Source organism: Scyliorhinus canicula, chromosome 9 (genome assembly GCF_902713615.1).
Source record: "Scyliorhinus canicula chromosome 9, sScyCan1.1, whole genome shotgun sequence".
Classification (NCBI taxonomy): domain Eukaryota; kingdom Metazoa; phylum Chordata; class Chondrichthyes; order Carcharhiniformes; family Scyliorhinidae; genus Scyliorhinus; species Scyliorhinus canicula.
In genome coordinates, this window is record NC_052154.1 from 105,035,566 (window position 1) to 105,058,644 (window position 23,079).

The 23,079-nt window shown below is 45.8% G+C and overlaps 1 protein-coding gene across 1 annotated transcript in view; it reads right to left on the minus strand.

Moving 5' to 3' along the window:
* The window catches only part of LOC119970933 (low choriolytic enzyme-like), a 104,309-nt gene that overhangs the window by 50,883 nt on the left and 30,347 nt on the right, over positions 1 to 23,079 (minus strand). Inside the window, exons 2-4 of the mRNA XM_038806043.1 lie at positions 17,041 to 17,133; positions 16,931 to 16,961; positions 7,167 to 7,244 (exon numbers count right to left, since the gene is read on the minus strand). Coding sequence (XP_038661971.1) covers positions 7,167 to 7,244; positions 16,931 to 16,961; positions 17,041 to 17,106 — 175 coding nt within the window. The 5' untranslated portion in view covers positions 17,107 to 17,133. The remainder of the gene's footprint in view (positions 1 to 7,166; positions 7,245 to 16,930; positions 16,962 to 17,040; positions 17,134 to 23,079) is intronic.

Consider the following 23,079-nt stretch of genomic DNA (forward strand, 5'->3'; position numbering starts at 1 on the left):
TCTTGATATAAATAGAATGACTGCAGCAATTATCATCTTGATGTAAATAGAATGACTGCAGTAATTATCATCTTGATATAAATATAATTATCTTCTTGATATAAATAGAATGACTGCAGTAATTATCATCTTGATTTAAATAGAATGACTGCAGTAATTATCCTCTTGATGTAAATATAATTATCTTCTTGATATAAATAGAATGACTGCAGTAATTAACATCTTGATGTAAATAGAATGACTGCAGTAATTATCATCTTGATGTAAATATAATTATCTTCTTGATGTAAATAGAATGACTGCAGTAATTATCATCTTGATGTAAATATAATTATCTTGTTGATGTAAATATAATTATCTTGTTGATGTAAATAGAATGACTGCAGTAATTATCATCTCGATGTTAATAGAATGACTGCAGTAATTATCATCTTGATGTAAATAGAATGACTGCAGTAATTAATATCTTGATGTAAATATAATTATCTTCTTGATATAAATAGAATGACTGCAGTAATTATCATCTTGATGTAAATAGAATGATTACAGTAATTATCATCTTGATGTAAATAGAATGACTGCAGTAATTATCATCTTGATTTAAATAGAATTACAGTAATTATCATCTTGATGTAAATAGAATGACTGCAGTAATTATCATCTTGATGTAAATAGAATGACTGCAGTAATTATCATCTTGATGTAAATAGAATGACTGCAGTAATTATCATCTTCATATAATTAGAATGACTGCAGTAATTATCATCTCGATGTAAATAGAATGACTGCAGTACTTATGATCTTCATATAAATGGAATGACGGCAGGAATTATCATCTTGATGTAAATAGAATGACTGCAGTAATTATCATCTTGATGTAAATAGAATGACTGCAGTAATTATCATCCTGATGTAAATAAAATGCTGCAGTAATTATCATCTTGATATAAATAGAATGACTGCAGTAATTATCATCTTGATGCAATTAGATTGACTGCAGTAATTATCATTTGATATAAATAGAATGACTGCAATAATTATCATCTTGATGTAAATAGAATGACTGCAGTAATTATCATCTTGATGCAATTAGATTGACTGCAGTAATTATCATCTTGATGTAAATAGAATGACTGCAATAATTATCATCTTGATGTAAATAGAATGACTGCAGTAATTATCATCTTGATGTAAATAGAATGACGGCAGTAATTATCATCTTGATGTAAACAGAATGACAGTTTACCCTCTGATGTTAATTTCTCTTCTGTTTGGCCTTTCACACCTTATGTTCTCTCTGGCGATTCCCATTAGCACTCTCGATGTAAATAAAATGACTGCAGCAATTGTCAAATGGATGGAAATAGATTTCGACTTTTGTCACAATCGGATAGATCTTGGGCCGGATTCTCCGGGAATCGGTGCAATGGCCCGACCCTGGCGGCCAAAACGGCACGCAACACTCTGGCGTCGGGCTACCCGGAACATTGCGAATTCTCCAGTTGGGAATGGGCTAACAGCGGCGTGATGCCACTCACGACGGCGTCAGTCGTCACGGACACGCACGGCATCACAGCACAAAAGATGGCCCCCTCCCGGAGACCCGGCAAAATGGCTGGCCACCGCGCAACGCCAAGGTTCCAGGAGCGGGACATCGAGTGGAGCAGAGGAGGGATACAGCCGCCGGGTCGCATCACGCCTCAGGCGGTGCCTGTGGAGGGAGGTGGCAGAGGCCGTCAGCGCCGTGGCCATAACAGCAAAAACAGCCGTCCAGTGCCACAAGAAGGTCAATTACCTTGTCAGGGCAGCCAGGGTGGGTACACCCCCCCAAACCCGATGGGTGGCACAGCCCTAGGTGCAACTGACATGGCTGCACCCATCCATGCAGGCTGCATTGCCAGGATGGGTTGTGAACCTTTGCCTGCGGACACACAACCGCTGGTCCGCATGTATATCTCTGGCTAACACTGTTGCCCTTTATCCCTGCCACCGTCCCACCCTCCCACAGCAGAAGCGCGCTCACACAACCGGGAGCGTGAGAGGACCCCGACCTGCGACCACTCACCATTCATGGAGAGAGGGCCCTGGACCTTGCAGGCGGACCCGAGGACCGGCAGGTTGCGGATGCAGAGGTCCCCGGGGCGCACCACCAAGTGAGACCCCCCACTGCCTGCCCCCCCTTCCCCCATATACCCCCCTTCCCCATGTGCCCCCTTTCCCAATATCTCCCTTTCCCCGATCTCCCATCTGCGTGTCTAACCATGCATGCTGTGTTGTGTATTGCAGGATGAAACGTCGACCCACCCATCTCCGCGGATGCCAACCGCACCCAGGACGTTCCAGGGCGGTCACGAGACAGGGACAGTCCCAGCCCGTCAGGCACACAACGCCCCCAGGATGTGCGCGGGCGCCCATTAGCCAGGGACAGACCCGGCCCATCAGGCATTCGATGCTCCCAGGAAGTGCCCAGGCGCCCACGAGCCAGGGACAGACCCGGAGCACCAGGCGCACCTCGCCCTGGGTTACCTTACTCTAGTGTGAGTGCGGTGACCTAGGACACTGACGCACGGGACACAAGAACCCACGAGACCCAAATACAGGAGGCACGCACCCAGGACACATGGTGGTCAATGGGCAGGACAGGCTGGTAGCTCGCCATCCCAGTCGCCCGAGTCGTGGCCTGGCCCATTTTGGCCGGGCCGCCCCAGGAAACGGCCGCAAAGGGGTCCCTAGTCACAGGGCAGGAATCACAGGAGTCCACCTCCAGTTCTGCTGTACCATCTGGGGAACCAACTGGACATAAGGCCAGAAAATTAGACACTGAGTAAGTTGGCACGGATGAAGGGTACAGATTTGTTATAGGGGCTAGGGCACCTGTATGAACTGTTTGTCATTAAAATCACTTTCACACCTACAGAAGCTGCCTTTGTGCTCTGTCCAATGCTTGCGGGGGGTGGTGTGAGGTGAGCGCCAGTGTGTGTGTGAGGGGTGATAGAACGCCAGCCTCAGGTGAGTGTGCCCCCCCCTCCCCCCGGGTTGCCCTCGCCATCCCCCTGGGCATACGACGGGATCGTGCGCTGCAGTGTTACTGCCGCATACAGGATCGGTCCAGGTGGTACTGTGGCCATGGTTCAGACATTGTCCAACGATATAGAGCCCAGAACTCATCGCAGATGTGGTTGTCATCATCCTCCATCGCCTGCAATAAACATGCTTCCACTGGCAACCGTGAGAGCCTGGTCCATTGTGCCGCAGGTGGATGTGCAATGGGGGGGGGTGATGTGCATGCGGGTGCCGTGAGGGTGGTTGGTGTTGTGTGGGTGGGGTGAGGGTGTTTGGTGTTGGGTGGGTGTGAGGGTGGTTGGTGATGGGTGGGTGAGGGTGGTAGGCTGGTGCCGTAGTGTGCAGTCTGTGCCCATACTCGGCGATTCCCAAGCCCCCCTAGTCCGTGAACCGGGCGGCTATCAGCCTGTCCCGTGCCCGCTGGCCCAGCCGGTAACGATGGGCAGCCCCTCGTCCACGCCCAACTCATCTGTCCTGAAATTCCCCCAGCCTCATCTGCAGAGGTCTACGCCTCGTCTTGCTGCTCCTCTCCCTCCTCTGCCTGCAGCACATCACCCCTCTGCTGGGCTATGGATGCAGGATGCAGCAGACCACAACGATGCAGCCGACCCTATTTGACGGGTACTGGAGGGCTCCTCCAGAGCGGTCCAGGAACCTGAAGCACATCTTCAGCAGCCCAAAGCACCTCCCTGTCACACCCCTAGTCGCTGCATGGGCATCGTTATTGCGGTTCTCCGTGTCAGTCTGTGGCCTCCGTATAGGCGTCATCAGCCACGACTGCAACGGATAACCCGTCGCCCAGCAACCAGCCCCAGCGGGGGGGGGGCCTCAAACATGGTGGGGATGAAAGAGTGCGCCAATACGAATGGGTCAGACTGGGTGCAGAAGTGTAGGATCCTCATGCGGTGGTCACAGACCACCTGAGTGTTCATGGAGACGGTCCCCTTCCTATTCGTGAACACGGCCCTGTTATCCGCAGGTGGCCGCATGGCAACGTGCATCCCATCGATCGCCCCCTGGACCATGGGCACCCTGGCCACAGCAGCGAATCCCATTGCCCGGGCATCCTGGTGGGCGCGATCCACAGGGAACTGAATATAGCGGTCCGCAATGGCAAACGGTGCGTCTGTCATTGCACGGATGCACCGGTGCACCGATGCCGGACAGGTCCCCACTCGGCGACTGGAATGACCTTGTACCATAAATGTTCAGGGCCACCATAACCTGGGCCACCGTAACCTTGACGGGCATGGGGAGAGGGTGCCCTCCCCCAGTGCCACGCGGTGCCAGGTGTGCCATCAGATGGCAGATATGGGCGGCGGTTTCCCGGCTCATCCTGAGTCGCCTCCTGCATGCCCGGTCCGTGAGGTCCTGGTATGACGAGCGGGGCCGGTACACACGGGGCCTCATCGGGCGTCTCCGTGGCACCACCACCACCTCTTCCTCCTCCTCCTTGTCCTGTCGGGCCAGCGGCCCTCCAGTCTGGGCGGCTGACACCTGCCTCCCTGCAGCACGCTCCTCTGCGGCAGCCTCCCTGGCACCCTCCTGCTCCCCCAGGGCAACATGTAGAAGTGCGGCTCCCGCCACAGCAGCCAACAGCGCTGGGTCATGACCAAATAACGGCCTACAGGGGGTGGGGGTGGGATAGAGGAAATATCATCATTGCACATACCACCCCACCCCCCCCCCCCCCCCCCCCCACAGCCAGGTGTCTTGGGCTGCATGGTCGCGACTGTTGCCCAGCTGGCACCTGACCAGGCAGACACCCCGCCCCCCCACGCATCCTCATCACTCGCCATCCCCGCACCCCCCTCACCAAGCCCCACTCCCTCCTTCTCCCCAACACCCCACTCCTTCTTCTCCCCCCCCCCAACCCCGTCCCCTCCCCCCCTCACCAGCCCCTCTCCCTTCCCCCTCCCCGCACACTCCAACGGCTCTTGCCACCCCTCCGCTCCGCGGCTGTGCCGTACCTTCTCCGGCAGCCGCCTCACGCCGAACTCTACCTCCGCACTGACTGGCGTCAACCAGCACAACTGGTTCGATTTACGCCGGCATGACCCGTGGTCATGTTGGCGGGGCTTCAGCCCATCCGGCCCGGAGAATTGGGGCGGCCCCGAGTCCCATTGCGGCGCGATTCATGTAGACGGGATTTTTGGAGAGCCGGAGAATATCGCAGGCGGGGTCGGGGCGGGATTTACGACCTGGCAGGGTTCGGATAATTGCGCCTCTTACTCTTTGAATTTTAGAGATTGAGAGTGAGAAATAGTAAGGTAACCATTTTACATGAACAAATCACTTAGGTTCAATTTAATTTTCTGCAGTTAACTCTTAGAATTATAGACTGCAGATAGTATCACATCTCTTCAAACAATCTCATCTACCAGTTTGCACAGGTTTACCTTTTGCTCGATTTATCACTCTACTGGAAATTCAAGGGCCATAACCTTTGAGCACCAGTATAGTGGAACTGGGAGTTACCCTAAAGACATGCTGGGAAACTACATGTGCCATGTACCACCACTACCACCCCCAGGGCATTCCCAGGCAGATTTGCTCAGCAATGACCTGGGAAGTGTAAATTTCTGATGGGCAATTGCCTTGCACTGGGAACAAACTGAAAATGTGATTTAAATCTAAACTTTGAATGTTTCCGGGTTGCATGGTTACCCAGAAAATTGTAGAAGTTAAGCCGCATCTACCTTACGGGTAACCATTTTACAGACCCACACCAACCTCCCAGGAGGCTCACCCACACTTCCGAACACCCGACTACTCCCGCCAGAGTACTGCTCCAACCCCCTCAATTAGTCCATATTCCTCCTCCTCCTTTTTCATTCTGTATGTCTTTTCGAAATGTCATGTACCCTGGAATATTACTTTCCCAATCTTGGTCACTTTGTAATAATGTCTCACTCATGCATTAGATAGGTTCAGTCAGAATTAAAGGAACAGAAAGCCCTGTTGCTTAAGGGAAAATCATTGGTGCGTGCCTTTACACCCAGGAAGGGAGAATATTGGCTCAGCGACATTGCTCCTGGATATGGCGTCATGTAAATTCTGAACTTTGTTAAATGCACACATGGTGCATTTAACACAACAGTGCCAATTTGTTGGCTACCTGAGAATTAAGGGGAAATTTAGCGTGGCCAATCCACCTACCTGGCACATCTTTGGGTTGTGGGGGCAAAACCCACGCACACATGGGGAGAATGTGCAAACTCCACACAGGCAGTGACCCAGAGCCGGGGTCGAACCTGGGACCTCGGCGCCGTGAGGCAGCAATGCTAACCACTGTGCCACCGTGCTGCCCTGAGAATTGATTCTTAAAATAGTCTCACCAATTCATAACTTCCATCTCAAAACATTGTTATCGTTAATGCTCAGGATTCAATGACATTGATTAATAGCAATACACTGAATTGCAGTCATTTTATTAAGTACTTCAGTCTATTAGTGATTTGCTATGGGACTTCTAGATAGAATTTCTGATTGCTCTTATGCATGTCTGTCAAGTGTCTATCTACACAACTTTAACATTAAGTTGTAACTAGTAGCCAAATAATATGCTTGTTGTCCAATGAATTTGATTTGGTAGGAAAGAGTTAACTCACTCAAACAGCTGCCTGAGAGAAAGCTAAAACAAAGTTTGTTAAACAAAAGTAATTTTGACCAACACCGTAAACGTGGTTCAATGTAAGACAGTTTGGAAGTGGTTTCAAGCATCAAATAATACTTCGAACGACAACAGAAGGTAAAAATTCCCAGAGCATTTCTTAGTCTAGGGTTAAATGAGGATAAGAAAGGATTTATCTGACTTCATTATGTATATTTGTCAGGTCACTGAAACCTATCTTTTATGCACAATCAATATGGAGATTCCATATAACAATGAACTCCAATTCTTCATGCAGCATGAAACGGATTTTTTTTTTTTTAATACATTGACCAATAACTTTATCACCTAGAATATTTAAAATCTTATTTCTTTCTGCATTGAGTGAACAACATTTATTCACATGTTCATGAAAAAATGTTTTAAGTCACCACAAAAACATAAAACAGTTCATCTGAACTCAAACTCTTTAAGTCAATTGTTTCCTTACCAAGATGTTTGTTAATTTCCATAATACTGCTACCTATGTCCAATTCACTGAAGTCGGTCCTTTTCTCTTTCAGCATATCTAAAAACAAAAAATAATCCATATTTATTTATTCACTCATTAAAAATGTGCCTATCCAGTATTCATGTCTGTAATCTAATTGGTCTTTTTGCCTGATCATTTTCCTGTCTCAGAGCTGACTTCATTAACAGAGCTGGTGATTAATGAGATAAACAGCCTCAGCTAAAAGTGATGGACATTGGAACATCAAGGGCCAAGGGTTCGTTGATCTCACTGGGATGCTAGTCCAGGGCTCGGTATTGGCCAGAAGATCGTGCAGCATCCACTTCATAAAACTGCTTCAATCTCCACAGACAAACAAATAATAAATCCACTGGACTACAACAATATCTTGCATTTATATAGCACTTCTAAAGTACAAGGGCCGGGATTCTCTGAAAACACGGCTAAGTGTTGACGCCGGCGTAAACACTAGTCAATGGGCCTCTTGGCCCATCGATTCTGTTGCCCACAGGGGACCAGCATGGCGCTGGAGTGCTCTGCGCTGCCCCAGCTGCCGTAAGCAGCCCTGCACTGCTCGCCGCGGGTCCGCGCATGTGCGCAGCGGTCGGCCACGGTTCTGCGCATGCGAGAGACGGCCGCTTGCGCCGCGCAACATGGCGGAGCCACACAGCGGACTGGCGTGGAAGAGGGTAGTGCCCCCGGATCACGTGTGCCAGCCGATCGGTAGCCCCCGATCGCGGGCCTGGCCGTTGTGGAGGCCCCCCACCGGAGTCTAATCCACCCGCCCCAGCACAAGACCAGCCACCACAGCCACGGGTCTGAGTTCCCTCGGGGAGAACCATGCCGGCGGAACTCAGCCATTCGACCGCGGAGAATCGACAGCAGCTGGCAGCGATTCTCCGGTCACCGAAGAATCGTGTCCCGGCGTCGCGGGCCGTCTCGACGTCAACGCCGATTCTCCGAGCCGGCGAAGGCTCAGAGAATTCCGGCCAAGGTGCTTCACATAAGACAATTTTTTTTAAAATTATTTTATTGAGGCAAAAATAATTTTAACAACAGTTTTCAAGAGGAACAATCAACAAAACAAATAACACCCACCCAACCAACAACCAAACCCAGCCAATGTGGCTTACATACACAATTCCCCAATCCCCCTTCCCCAATCAGTGTTTCTCACTTCAACCATCCCCCCCATACCTCCCTCCTCCCTCCGCCCTCTAACCACCCCCCCCCCCACCCCTCCTCCCCACCCATATTATAACTGCTGACAGCTTGATTTTCCCCAAAGATGTCAATAAACGGTTGCCACCTCCGAGCAAACCCTAATGTCGATCCCCTCAGGGCAAATTTGATCTTCTCCAGTCTGAGAAACCCGGCCACATCACTTACCCAAACCCCTGATTTTGGGGGTTCTGAGTCCCTCCACGCATAAGTTCCATCTCTGGGCTATCAGGGAGGCAAAGGCCAAAACATCAGTCTCTCTCGCCCACTGGACTCCCTGGTCTTGTGACACACCAAAAATCTCCACCTCTGGACTCGGAACCATCCGTACCTCCAATACCGTGGACGTGACACAGCAAATCCTTGCCAAAATCCCCTATGTTTCGGAGATGCCCAAAATATGTGGACATGATTTGCAGGCCCTCCCGCGCACCACCCACACATATCCTCCACCCCTTCAAAGAACCTGCTCATATGGCCGTAGTCATATTTGCCCTGTGAACCACCTTGAATTGTATCAGAGTAAGCCTGGCACACGGCGAGGACGCTTATCCCTACTCAGGTTCCCTCCCATTGCATGAGTTCTTTATAAATTTCCGAGACCATCCCCTCCCCCAGCCCCGTTTTCGATCCTGGGTCGGTAGGTACGGAAAGGTCGAGACCTGCCACTGCACAAAGTCCCTCGCCTGCAGGTATCGGAACCCATCCCCCAGGGCAGCTCAAACCCCTCCTCCAAATCCTCCAAGCACAGAAAGCTGCCGTCAACAAACAGGTCTCCAAACCACGCGATTCCCGCTCGTTGCCACCTCTGAAACTCCCCATCCAGCCCCCCAGGTGCAAACCAGCGTTTGCCACAAATAGGTGTCCACACCGATGCACCCTCCACTACCATGTGCTTCCACCACTGTCCCCACAGTCTCAAGGCCACCACTACCACCGGGCTTGTGGAGTACCGAGCCTGCGATAACAGCAGAGGTGCTGTTACCAGAGCCCCTAAACATGTGCCCCTATATGAGGTCGCCACCACCCGCTCTCATACTGATCCCTCCCACTTCCTAACCATTGCTATGTTTGCCGCCCAGTAGTAGTTTCTGAAATTCGGCAGGGCCAGCCCCCACTCCCATCCACCCCGCTCCAACAGCACCTGCTTTGCCCGCAGGGTTTTACCCGGCCACACAAACCTTGAGATCACTGCATTCACCCTCTTAAAGAAAGCCTTGGGGATAAAAATAGGCAAGCACTGAAAAATAAACAAAAAACCTCGAGAGAACCGTCATCTTTCCCATCTGCACCCTCCCCGCCAGTGACAGCGGGAGCATATCCCACCTTCTAAAGTCCCCATTCATCTGCTCCACTAACCGAGCCAAATTCAGCTTATGTAGCTGCTCCTACTCCCGCGCCATCTGATATCCAAATACCTAAAGCTCCCTCTGCCATTTCTGCTGCTAATCTCGCAGTTTTCAACCTCTGCTCTTCCACATGAGTTCTCACTACATCAGGAATTGAATTTTTAAACTCCTCCAAAAGTATAATTTCTCTGAGAGCTTCATACGTTTGGTCTATTTTCAAAGCCTTATCCACTGATCAAAATTACTCTGTTTGATCCTTTCAAACTCCATGTATGTTTGACCAGGTTCTTTCCTTAAATTTCTAAACCTTCAGGCACTAATTCATGTGCACCTAAGATGGATTTTTTCACCTCCTCTTGCATCGTCCAGACCTTCTCTGATAGCAAACACTTCACTAGCTCTACCTACTAACTTTGTTTGAATCAGTATACCCTGTGGCCATTTAATTTGTTTAGCTACCTTCTCAAATGAAATGGAAATAGCTTCTACCTCCTTTTTATCAGACCTTGGCAATGCTTGGACATATTTAAATAGATCCCCACCAAGCCTTCGACTATGACGCTCTTTATCACTATCCTCAAACTGTACATTTCTCTTTACATTCGCCAATTTTAACTGACTGTCATGTTTCATGGTCATTTTCTGAAGTTTAAACTGACTCGCTTCTTCTTTTTCCCTGACCTGTATTTCCCTTTCTCTTTCTTGTTGTTCTGCTCAGGGTATTCTTTCTTTTTTCTTTCTTCTCTCTCTTTTTCTCTTTCTTTTTCCCTCATTTTGTATTCAAGTTGCTTAATTTTCATATTCAAATTGCTTAATCTGTAACCGAATTTCTGCCATTTCTAATGAGTCTGACCGTATCTCAGGCAATTTTAAATGCTCAGCTACCGCCGTAAATACCTCTTCTTTTCATATGCTGTCAGTAATGTTAACTGCAATGTTTTTGCCAAACCGAAAAGCCTTTTTTTCGTCTCTGTTCGTATGGTACTGCGTGTGACCTTCTCCACTCCCAAAAACATCCGAGCCATTGAAAGAGCCATTGTCCACAGCACACTCCCTACTTAAACTGGAATACCACACCTGAAAAGCAAACACAAATATGCTCACCCCTCACTAAGTTCACTAAGCCAATCCAATCACGAAAGATAGACTTTTACCCCACAAGCCCCCAATTTATTATGGGCCAGGGTTTAGAGCAGTGTTCTTCAAAGTCGGGGGCCCGTGAGTGGGTCACGGGTGGGTGTCGGGAGGGTCGCGGAGCCGTTGTCCGGGGCGCGACCGATCGCGCAAATCCCCGCGCAGCAGCCGGCTTTTCATAACGCTGGCTGCAAGCGGCCTTTAAAATGGCCACGAACATGTACATAAAAATTCAGCAGCATTGCGCATGCGCGTACGATCATTGGCATGCATGCGCAAAACTATGCGCATGCGTAACCATGATCGGGCGCGCATGCGTGTACGGGCGCTATTTTTTTTAAACGGTCTCAGCTTAATAGCTCACTTATGCATGCACAATTTATCATTTCACTTCATTGTTCCTTGATTACCTGGAGTAATTTTAAAAGGTGCAATGAAGTAGTTTATGTGTGTAATGTTCCTGTCTCCATATATATGAGAATAAAAGGAATGCAAATCATGATTAGTCATACTCATTCTTGCATTACCTTTTTCACAATGGTATTTCCATGCTCATCTGTGTACTGTTCCTCTGTAACCGTTTTTTTATTAATTTATTTTATTCATTTTATTTTTTTTTTACAAGTTCGTGGGTGGTTTATTTAATAAAATTTTACAGAAGAAATGCAGAACTTTGGACAGATGGAGACTCCATACTTTCCGACACCAGAAGGATTCACCTTCAGCCAACCGGTTCCATTGGAGGAGCGTGTACGAGGGCCAAAGAGACCAAAAACCATTTCCTCCATTTTTATCAGCAGCAAACAAGATAAGAGAAAATGGTGGGTCGCTCAGGTCGGCTGGCGTGGGTCGCGAAGGTCGGCCAGTTGGGTCCCGAAGGTTGGCCGGGTAGGGACCCAAAGGTTTGCTGGTTGGTAAAAATGGGACCCCGGAAAAAAAGTTTGAAGAACACTGGTTTAGATAACATCAAAGTATCTGATGGAGTTCACCTGACCCACAACTTTTTTGGTTATGGGGAGCACATGGGTCCACTTTCCAGGTGTTAAGCAACAGAGACCTTAAGTATTTTTAAAACAAAACAATGTTTATTCTGTGAATCCAGTTAACATTTTATAAACACACAGTAAACAGTTTATCATCTACCAACACCAATAATCCACACAGACACAATACTCTATAGATAACCCTTAATAACTTTCCTAACAGCATCCATAAGTCAAAGACCCTTTTAAACAAAGACAGTAGGTTTGAATTCTCTACAGAGAAAGCATATATCACTTTTAAATTATCAAGTAGTCTGGAGACATTCTTTAGCCTGCAGAGAGAGAACTCAAAATACACCTTCTTGCTTGAATGCAGCTCCGCAACTGAAAACGAAACCAAAAACTCAGCTACAAAACAGCTTCCAGCTCAAAACAAAAGTAAAACCCAGAAACACAGCTCAGCTCCACCCACACAATGACATCACTGCAGCTATTTGATAACCACATTTTCTTAAAGTGACCCTCGCAAGACACCATTCATCTCCACCGGGTCCAAAATCATATTCCCCCATCTGTCTTTCACTTTCCCAATCTCCCTTGCCGCCTCCCATTTCCTTAACTGGTGTGCGAGCATCCTGCTAGCCTTCTCCCCATATTCATACACCGCCCTTCTCGCCTTTCTCAACTGCCCCACTGCCTTCCCTGTGGATGGCAACCCAAACTCCATCTGCACCTTCTGCCGCTCCTTCAACAACCCCGCCTACATGGCTTCAGAGTACCTCCTGTCCGCCTGGGGAATCTCCCTTACTAATCTATCCATCTTCACCCGCTCCACCTTCTTCCTATGTGCCCGTATCGCGATAAATTCCTCTCTCACCACTCCTCCCATACCATAGCTGCCGAGACCACCCCTGTATCGTTTATCTCCACATACCTCCAAATGGCCTCCCTCCTCCACACACGCACCTCCTCCTCCTCCGCTAATAGTCCTACATCTAACCTCCAATGCAACGCGGGCCCCCCTCCTTGCTGACCCGCAAGTCCACCTAGTGCGGGGCATGGTCCGACACTACCATTGTTGAGCACTCAACGTCCACCACCCCCACCAACAACGTCCTATCCATAATGAAAAAGTAAATTCGGGAGTGCACTTTGTGTACATGGGAAAAAAAGAGTACTCTTTGCTCTCGGCTGCCAAAACCTTTGCTGATGTACCCCCCCCATCTGTCCCATAAACCCCTTTAGCTCCTTTGCAACTGCCTGCACCCTGCCTGTCCTTGAACTCGACTGATTCCGCCTTGGATCCATAACCGTATTGATGTCTACCCCCCATAATCAGCCGATGTGACTCCAGATCAGGGATCACATATGACAATTTTAACATCAAGCCATAGAAAGAATGTTAGGGAAGGTGACAAAAACTTGATGTAAGTGTTAGGTTTTCAGCAACATCTTAAATTAGCAAAGATTTAGGGGAGGAATTCCTGATTATAAAATTAAAACTGCTGAAGGCAAAGCTGCCAATGATGCAAATTCTGGAATGTATAAGGCTGGAATTCAAAGAGTGCAAAGTTAGAACAATCGAATAAAACCACAGAATTGCTACAGTGCAGAAGGAGGCAGCCTGCGTAGGCCCACTCTCCAGCCTTATCCCTGTAACCCCACCTAACCTGGACACTAAGGGGCAATTTAGCATGGCCAATCCACCTAAGGCGCACATCATTGGACTGTGGATTGTCAGGAGCTTTATCCCAGGGTGGAAGAGTTAATTGATAGGTGTAAGGTGCGAGGGGCAAGGTTTAAAGGGGATGTACAAGGCAAGTGTTTTTACACAGCGGGTGGTGGGAGCCTGGAGCTCGCTGCTGGGGAGGTAATGGAAGCAGATACGGTAGTGATTTTTAGTCTTTACAAATACATGTATAGGATGGGAATAGAGGGATATGATCCCCGGGAGAATAGGGGATTTTAGTTCAGACAGGCAGCATGGTTGGTGCAGACTTGGAGGCCCGAAGGGCCTGTTCCTGTGCTGTAATTTTCTTTGTTCTTTGAAATCGGAGCACCTGGCGGAAACCCACGCCTATAGTTAGAAAGTGCAAACTCCACACTGACAGCCACCCAAAACCGTATTGAACTCGGGTCTCAGATAGGTTTCAGCAGTGCTAACTACTGTTGCCACCTCATTAGTTCAAGGTGATTCAGAAGGGAGAGCTGGTCAGTGTTGGGTATTCCACTTAAGAGGATATATGCTATGCACATTTCTACACAAACTACAAGTTCACAAAAGGTTATTAGGTTGGAGGTTACAGAGAAAGCGAGGGACAAGGCCATGGCGGGATTTGAGTATAAGGATGTGAATTTTAAATTTGAGGTGATGCTGGACCTGAAGTTAATGTAGGTAAGAAAGCCAATGTGGTGGGTGAACAGAACTTGGTACAAGTTGAAATAAAGGTGGAAGAGTTTTTAATTCAATTGAGCTTATGGAGGGTGGAACATGGGAGGTCAGCCAGGGGAGCAACAAAATAATCGAGTCTGGACATAAGAAAAGACGGTCAGAGGTAAATAGAGAGGATATGGTGTTGCTGGTTGAACTCCAGGTTGAATACTATACCATGCTGAGAACCATCTTTTTCAGCCTCAAAGTTGTGAGGGAGAAGGATGGAGTCAGTGCTAGGGAGCAGAGTTTGTAACAGGGGCTGAAGACAAATGTCACCTCATCAATTCCTGTATGTCAGACTTGCAAAATAAAATTAGAGACTGAGGAGAGTCCTGAGTAAGAGCTGTGCGAGAGCCACGCAATATGTGAAGGCTGAAGTTATTGCATGCATTGGAAAAAAGTCCTTGCTACATTGCATGTCCAGCTCGGACCTGTCAGCTAATGCACATTCATCAGTAAACAACTGACAGGTGCACAGAAGAGAAAAGGAGTCCATTGTGTGCCATGCCAATGTTGCCATGAAGTTTCACAACCCACAGGCCTGTAGGCAGAGGGGGTAGAAAGGCGAGGAAAAGAGCAAGGTTGAAAATCCTTGGTTATTGCTATCTTTTCTCCATATTTCTATTCATTTAAGGTGTAAAATAGCAACCAAGTTTTCTCAGTAACTAAAGTTCTTCTCCGTCATGATTTTTGCTCACGTGTCACAATGTTCAAAAATCTGTTCTTTTGCTTGTCCCCTTTTTATGTGGGAAGCTGCCAGAGAGGAAATTGGGTCATTTTATATATATATATCTCAAGAAATGTGACAAAACTGATTAGTTTGAATATCTATGCCTCCTTTGAGTGCATTGCTGCTGAGCTTTCACAGTTCTTCCTACGCAGTCCAAAAACATCGTGTGACAAATGTGACCCGATGCCAGTGCAACAATGTGAAAAAGGGCAGTTAGGGATGTGCAACAAATACTGCTTTGCCATCAATGCACACAACTTATGAATGAATAAGAAAAATAAACAAAGTACAGACGTGGGAATAGTATTGGGTGTATATTTCAAATCAGTAAAATGCATTTCCAGTTAGGGCATCTATTGACAGAAAGAGGAGCATGGTGACAACTAAAGAGAATAATACCAGTTACTCATTAATACATTTTATAATAATAATTTTTATTAGTGTCACAAGCAGCCTTACATTAACACTGCAATGAAGTTACTGTGAAAAGCCTCTAGTCACCACATTCTGGTGCCTGTTCGGGTACATTGAGGGAGAATTCAGAATGTCCAATTCACCTAGCAAGCACATCTTTCTGGAATTGTGGGAGGAAACCGGAGCACCCTGAGGAAACCCACACAGACACAGGGAGAACATGCAGACTGCATAGACAGTGACCCAAACCAGGAATTAAACCCGGGATCCTGGTGCTGTGAAGCAACAGTGCTAACAACTGTGCTACTGTCCCGTCCTATTCTAAAACAAATGTGAATGTGTACCTGACATATGTTGTAACATCTAAGCAGCTGCTGTACTCCACTTAGGTATCACCCTGGGTTCAGTGGTGGTATTCTTGCTTTTTGAGGCAGAACATGTGGCCTCAAGAGTACTTCAGACACTGGCCTGACACTTCAATGCAGTGTAATGGAGTACTGCATTGTCGAAGCATCAGCTTTTAAATAAGACATTAAACCATGGCCCCTTCTGCCCTCTCAGGTGCCATGCATTGCATTACACTACACAGCTGCCGCACAGCGGCAGGCACCCGTGTTCAATTCCGGCCTTGGGTAACCGCGTGTGGAGTTTGCATTTTCTCTCCTTGTCTGCGTGGGTTTCCTTCGGGTTATCCAGTTTCTTCCCACAGTCCAAAGATGTGCAGGTCAGTTGGTTGGCCATGCTAAATTGCCTTTCAGTGCTCAAAGATGCGCAGGTTAGGTGGGGTTATGAGGATAGGGCACGGTAGTGGGCCTAGGTGGGGTGCTCTTTCAGAGGGTCGGTGCAGATGGGCTGAGTGGCCTCCTTCTGCACTAGGGATTTTATGGTGCTACGTAAAGGATGCCAAGGCAGTCATCCGAGAGTTAGGGCTATTCTGACCAATATTTCCCTCAGCCAACAATCTAGGAGCTGCTTATGGGATTATGCCATGCACAATTTGCTAACGACAATTATAATAATGACAACTTAATTGCCTGTAAAACACCCGAAAACACCTGTGGTTGTGAAAGGTGCTATCAAAATACACGCACATTAATTCTTTGTATTTTTTTTAATGTTTCAAAATTTTAAGAAAAGGATATCAAAAATAGAACAATTTATCCTAAGGCATTTGAAATGAATTACAAATTATATTCACATTTTGATCGTTTCCATTAAGTAATTCTTAAGCTCAGGCGTCACAATTATTTTAATGCTTACTTGCTACCAGTAGCAATTAGAAAATTATCCCAAATTTCCTGCATACTAAAAAATAAACAAAGGGTTTTGATATCTTTATCACTTCCACAACAAATTAATGTGAATTGATCCTTAACTATTTCATGTACTGCCCACATCCCATAAATGAATAAACAAAAATGACCAACTTTACCGTTAAATATGAGAACATTTAGGAATGAATATCTGAAGAGACAAACCTTGCATTATCGGTGACATTGAATTGTCCACCTGCAATAAAATAATAATAATTACCAAGATCATTAATGACATTTCAGTAAATAGTATTCTTATCACACTCTTTTCTTACCGCTACAACTTTGGTGCCTGAGGTGCTCATCACAGAAAAGAGCAACAAAGCAGAGGTGAAATTCATCTTCTGGGGTTACAGCTTTAAATAGAGCTTATATAAATGAAAAAAGGGAAATGTTAGAAAGTGGTTCAAGAAAATTGACTGCATAATATCACTTAAAAAAGCTTTTAACAATTGTTAGATGATTCCACGAATAATAACAAATACATTTACTTTATCAGTGAGCGCAGTTTGCAAGCGATCTACATTTATAATAGATCGTCCATTTTTGATTTTGTCATTATTGATTTTATTAGCAATTCCTGAAGAAAAGTATGAGTTATGCTAATTCAATGACCTAAACACAGAATACAATTGGTTAATTATAGCAATGATTTTGTTGTAATCCAAGGAAATTATGGTTATATTTTAAGATCTGTTTTACTTCAGGAATTGCAAATGAACATAATGGGATAATTATGTACTGGTGCCTCTGAAACCTGAATTCAGACATGTTTAAGGGAGTGCTAGCAGCAGAGACTATAGTGAAGATCAGATATTTATCGCTCATTAATAGAAAGTCTATCAAGAACCTTTGTAAAAGTTTCTCTCGACGTAACAGATATCAATGGCCACAAGGAAATTATGACCATATGAATCCTAGCAAGAAATTAATGCAAACCTGCAACCAGCTAATATGCTTACTTGTTCTAGAAAGAATGCTTTGAGTCTCACACATTACAAAAGGTGAAATCACTGCAGTAAATTGGTTGAACAATACTCACAATGGAGCAATTGGATGACTACTGAGTCAGTAAACAGAGCTCTCCTGGGACCCAGGCAGTAATTTATCCCTCAAACAATATTACTAAAACAACTGGTCATTTGTTTCATTGCTGTTTGTAGGTGTTTGAGGTGTACAAATTGGCTTTGGTGTTTTTCTAGATTACAACAGAATACACTGGCTTTCCTGATCCCTTTCATTTTAATGTGATTGTATAAAATAATGGATAAGGACAACAAATGCCATACAAGTCAAGTACTGGGAAATGGGATTAGAATAGATATGTGTTTGACAGCTGGAGCATATATGATGGGCTGAAGGGTCTTTGTTGTTCTGTAAAACTCTCTTGACTCTACGACCACAATTCTCTGGCTGTTGGAATTCTCTTTTCCCATGGGCAGTGCACTCCCACCCACAGTGCAACCCACCCATGGGTTTCCTGGCAGCATGGGGTGTCTTAAATGAGATATACCATTGACAAGCGAACGGTGTACTGCAGAGAAACATGCAGCTGGGGACCGGAGATTCCCGCTTGCAGTTTTTAGACAGACTGAGTTGGAGTGGCCCTGAGGGAATGCAAGGACATGGGCTGGGATTCTCCGAAATCCCGGTCAAGTGTTGACGCCAACGTGAACACCGGAGTGGTGCACACCGGCATCAACGGTCCTCCTGGCCCAGCAGTTCACTGGACTTCAGGGGGCTAGTACGGCGCCGGAGTGCTGCGCGCTGCTCCGGCGCGGAAAGGCGGCCCATCAAGGCTGCCGCGAGTCCGCGCATGCGCGCGCTAGGAGAATCCGCCAATGATCTTTGAATGTGAAAAGTTTGGAATCCCTCGTGAGGGAGACAATGTTTTAATGAGATTGTTTAACTCACAATGGATACTGAATGTCTGGATGGGTTGCACAGAAATTCATGGGATGTGTCTGGGTTGCGCCAGCCATTTATTATGCAATGTGGTGTGTTTTACTTGTTAACTTGCATGTATCTCAAGTTAATTCTGAATGTTAAGAATATAAGATAGATATTGTAAATTGATTTACATTTCTGACTTTGCAAAGTAAAGTTTATTATGTCTGTTCAAACAAATTGTGGAATCTTGTGGTTTTATTCTCTTATTGAGGATTTTGTTACTTTAAACAAAAAGTTACAGGTCGCTCATTGGATTGTACCAAGAATGTGGGTGGCTGGCCCAGGATAAGACTGCAATGAAGTTACTGTGAAAATTCCCTAATCGCCACAGTCCGGTGCCCGTTCGGGTACACTGAGCGAGAATTCAGAATGTCTAATTCACCTAACAGCCGTCTTTCAGGACTTGTGGGACAACACTGGAGCACCCGGAGGAAACCCATACAGACATGGGAAAACGTGCAAACTCTTCACAGACATTGACCCAAGCCAGGAATCAAACCTCGGTCCCTGACAAAAGAACAAAGAACAAAGAAAAGTACAGCACAGGAACAGGCCCTTCGGCCCTCCAAGCCCGTGCTGCCCGACTAAACTACAATCTTCTACACTTCCTGGGTCCGTATCCCTCGATTCCCATCCTATTCATGTATTTGTCAAGATGCCCCTTAAATGTCACTATCGTCCCTGCTTCCACCATCTCCTCCGGAAGCGGGTTCCAGGCACCCACTACACTCTGTGTAAAAAAACTTGCCTCGTACATCTACTCTAAACCTTGCCCCTCGCACCTTAAACTTATGCCCCCTAGTAATTAACCCCTCTACCCTGGGGAAAAGCCTCTTACTATCCACTATGTCTATGCCCCTCATAATTTTGTAGACCGCTATCAGGTCGCCCCTCAACCTCCGTTGTTCCAGTGAGAACAAACCAAGTTTATTCAACCGCTCCTCATAGCTAATGCACTCCGTACCAGGCAACATCCTGGTAAATCTCTTCTTCACCCTCTCTAAAGCCTCCACATCCTTCTGGTAGTGTGGCTACCAGAAATGAACACTATACTCCAAGTGTGGCCTAACTAAGGTTCTATACAGCTGCAACATGACTTGCCAATTCTTATACTCAATGCTCCGGCCAATGAAGGCAAGCATGCCGTATGCCTTCTTGAAGCTATGAAGCAACAGTGCTAACCACTGTGCTTCCATGCCACCCTATTTCTGCCTATAAAAGCATTTACTAGATTCACAAACATTCAAAAAGAATATAGCACAAGAGACGGTATTACCTGGTGCACTCAACATATATAACTTTGGATGGTAGCACATTATATCAAGTATGTCAAAGTAATGCACATCTTCAATAAAAGCAAATACTTAACAATAAATATTGTACTTATTACTAAATATTCCTAAAGAAAACTCAATGGATGCGATTTTACAGCCTCGTTGCACTCTCGCTCAAGTGAAACGAGGCCGGTGAATAGTGAGGGGGGCTAAAAATGAGAACCGCGTCAGGCCCAAACAGTCTGCGATGCAACCTGTTGCTCCCAAAGGTGAAATCGGGATCTCGCCGTAGCATGGGAAGGAACCAATTTCACCACTTAAGCCCCATTTCCATACAATTACTGTTTCACTTTACAATTGAAGAAGGAGAGATTCTACAAACTAAGACAAATAAAAGATGAACTGGACATTAATAAACATCTGAAAGCCAACAACACTGTTGTTTGAATTTGAGACAATTCTGGGATGTTGAAAGGCAATGTAATTTAGTAAGCTACATTTAAAAAAAGATGTAATTTAAGACAAAGAACAAGCAGTCAAAATATTACTGCCTGGAATCAAATGGAAATGTTTGATTTCTGTTTTAAACATGAAGATATTTTATTGAACTGCAAGATTTCCCCAGGGCTAATGGTTGGGATAGGATTAATTAATTGAGGGTAGACAAGTAAGACAGGAAATCAAATCAGGAAATGGGAATTTGAATATTGGGTGCAATTCAATGGAATATTTCAATGTGGCATTAATAGGAAGGAGAAAGTCTAGAGGAGGCTAGATCTATATAAGATCACAAAAGGTTCAGGAATGTGTGGTATGACATTGGGGGCAATGCGTGCGTGTGCAGTTGAGTTACGTGTAAAGTGATTAATAGGCAGGCTTGCCATATGCATTGAAGAGCAGATTCCATGCATGCACACTACTTGATAAACAGCATGACCATAAATGGTCAATAGGGCCAACAGAGTGAAACACCATCATTTTTTTTTTAAATTTAGAGTACCCAATTAATTTTTTTTTTTCTAATTAAGGGGCAATTTAGCGTGTTCAATCCACCTACCTTGCACATCTTTGGGTTGTGGGGGCGAAACCCACGCAAACACGGGGAGAATGTGCAAACTCCACACGGACAGTGACCCAGAGCCGGGATCGAACCTGGGACCTCAGCGCCGTGAGGCAGCAGGGCTAACCCACTGAGCCACCGTGCTGCCCCGTGAAACACCATCATTACGTGATCAAGGCACTGACACATATTCCATAGAGAAACTGACTTTAAAATAATTGGGATAGAATCATAGAATTTACAGTGCAGAAGGCGGCCATTTGGCCCATCGAGCCTGCACCGGCCCTTAAGAGAGGGCACCCCACTTAAGCCCACGCCGCCACCCTATCCCCATGACCCAGCAATCCCACCTAACCTTTTTGACTCTAAGGGCAATTTATCATCGCCAATCCACCTAACCTGCACATCTTTGGACTGTGGGAGGAAACTGGAGCACCAGGAGGAAACCCATGCCACACACGGGGAGAACATGCAGACTCTGTACAAACAGTGACCCAAGCTTGGAATCGAAACTGGGGTCCTGTAGTTGTGAAGCAACTGTGCTAACCACTGTGCTACCATGCTGAATCAAACACACAGATATCTGAAAATGAAAATCGCTTATTGTCACGAGTAGGCTTCAATGAAGTTACTGTGAAAAGCCCCTAGTCGCCACATTCCGGCGCCTGTCCGGGGAGGCTGGTACGGGAATGTCGAAATGAGCACAATTGAAGTGACAGGGTAAATTATTTGGATAAGGATAAGTAAGGGCCAGGTAGCAAGTAAACCAGGTGATAAATATCCAAAAGATGGATACAGAAAATCTGGAGAGTTGGAGAATATTTGAAGCCCATGCATGATGTTATTTTGAATGATATTTGAGGGAGTCGATTTGCAAATGGGGAGTGTCAGAGAGAAAGGGGTATCAATCCTAGGGACTAGGGGCTTTTCACAGTAACTTCATTGAAGCCTACTCATGACAATAAGCGAATTTCAATTTCAATCCAATTCTTCAACGATCACATTCAAGTTACACTAGATTATGGAATAAACTGGAATCAAAAACAAAACAAAGAAGTGAATTTTCTCCCACACAGATCACCCCACTCAGTGACTAGAGAAAGAAAATGACCAAGAATAATAATGAGATGAGCAGTGGAAGAGTAAGATCTCACTCTCTGAAAACTGAAACTGTATTATATGTTGCTCACAAACTGAAATGACATTTATTTTAGTTTAGTTAACATATAATCTATGTATGGCGACTCAGTATGATTTTATAGTCAATTTCGGAGCAAAAGCTCATTCCATCACACTCTTAGCATCACACTCAAAATTGACAAGGGAGAAAGAACATATGGCCTTAAGACAGCGATGCGAGACGTCAAGGTTGAACAATTACTAATACAAACTATCAGTCCGAAGAAGTAAACAAAACAGGCCCTCACTGCACGATAGATTTCTTGCTCAGCTTGTTACGTTTTAGTTGGGGTGCAAAGGTAGCCAGAGAATTGGACCAAAATAATAACCATCATGGAGAAAGTAGCTAATGATAGTTCTACAGCCTTTCTGCTGAAACGCTAGATATACGTACTGTGGCCTCACAAAACTGAATGGCTCACGGTTATATTCTCGCCAAGAAAGATGGGACAGGTGCCCTGATTGGATCAAAATGTTGCACTTATATTCCAGATAGTTCCAAAGAAAACTCTAATTTGGCAAAAAAAACCACTAATTTGGCAAAAACACATCAAAGGGAAGTGGAAAAATTAAAACAATCTGAGTCCAGTACTCTTTGAGTTGGGCGAATGAGTGGTTGAGATCCTTAGGAGTTTCAGTGGTGCAAGGCCTGGTTATGTTCTGTGAAGTCATTTTTGCTATATATCTTGTATTTCTGACAACCAAATGTATCTGTAAAAGGATGTCGAGAAACCCTGAAGTAGCAATACCTTTACAGGGCATGGAAGGCTCTTTTTATTGAGTCCTTATTATTGATATTATATATTATTCTACTCTTTTAAATGCTTGTAACCCATTCCAGTGATGAAGGC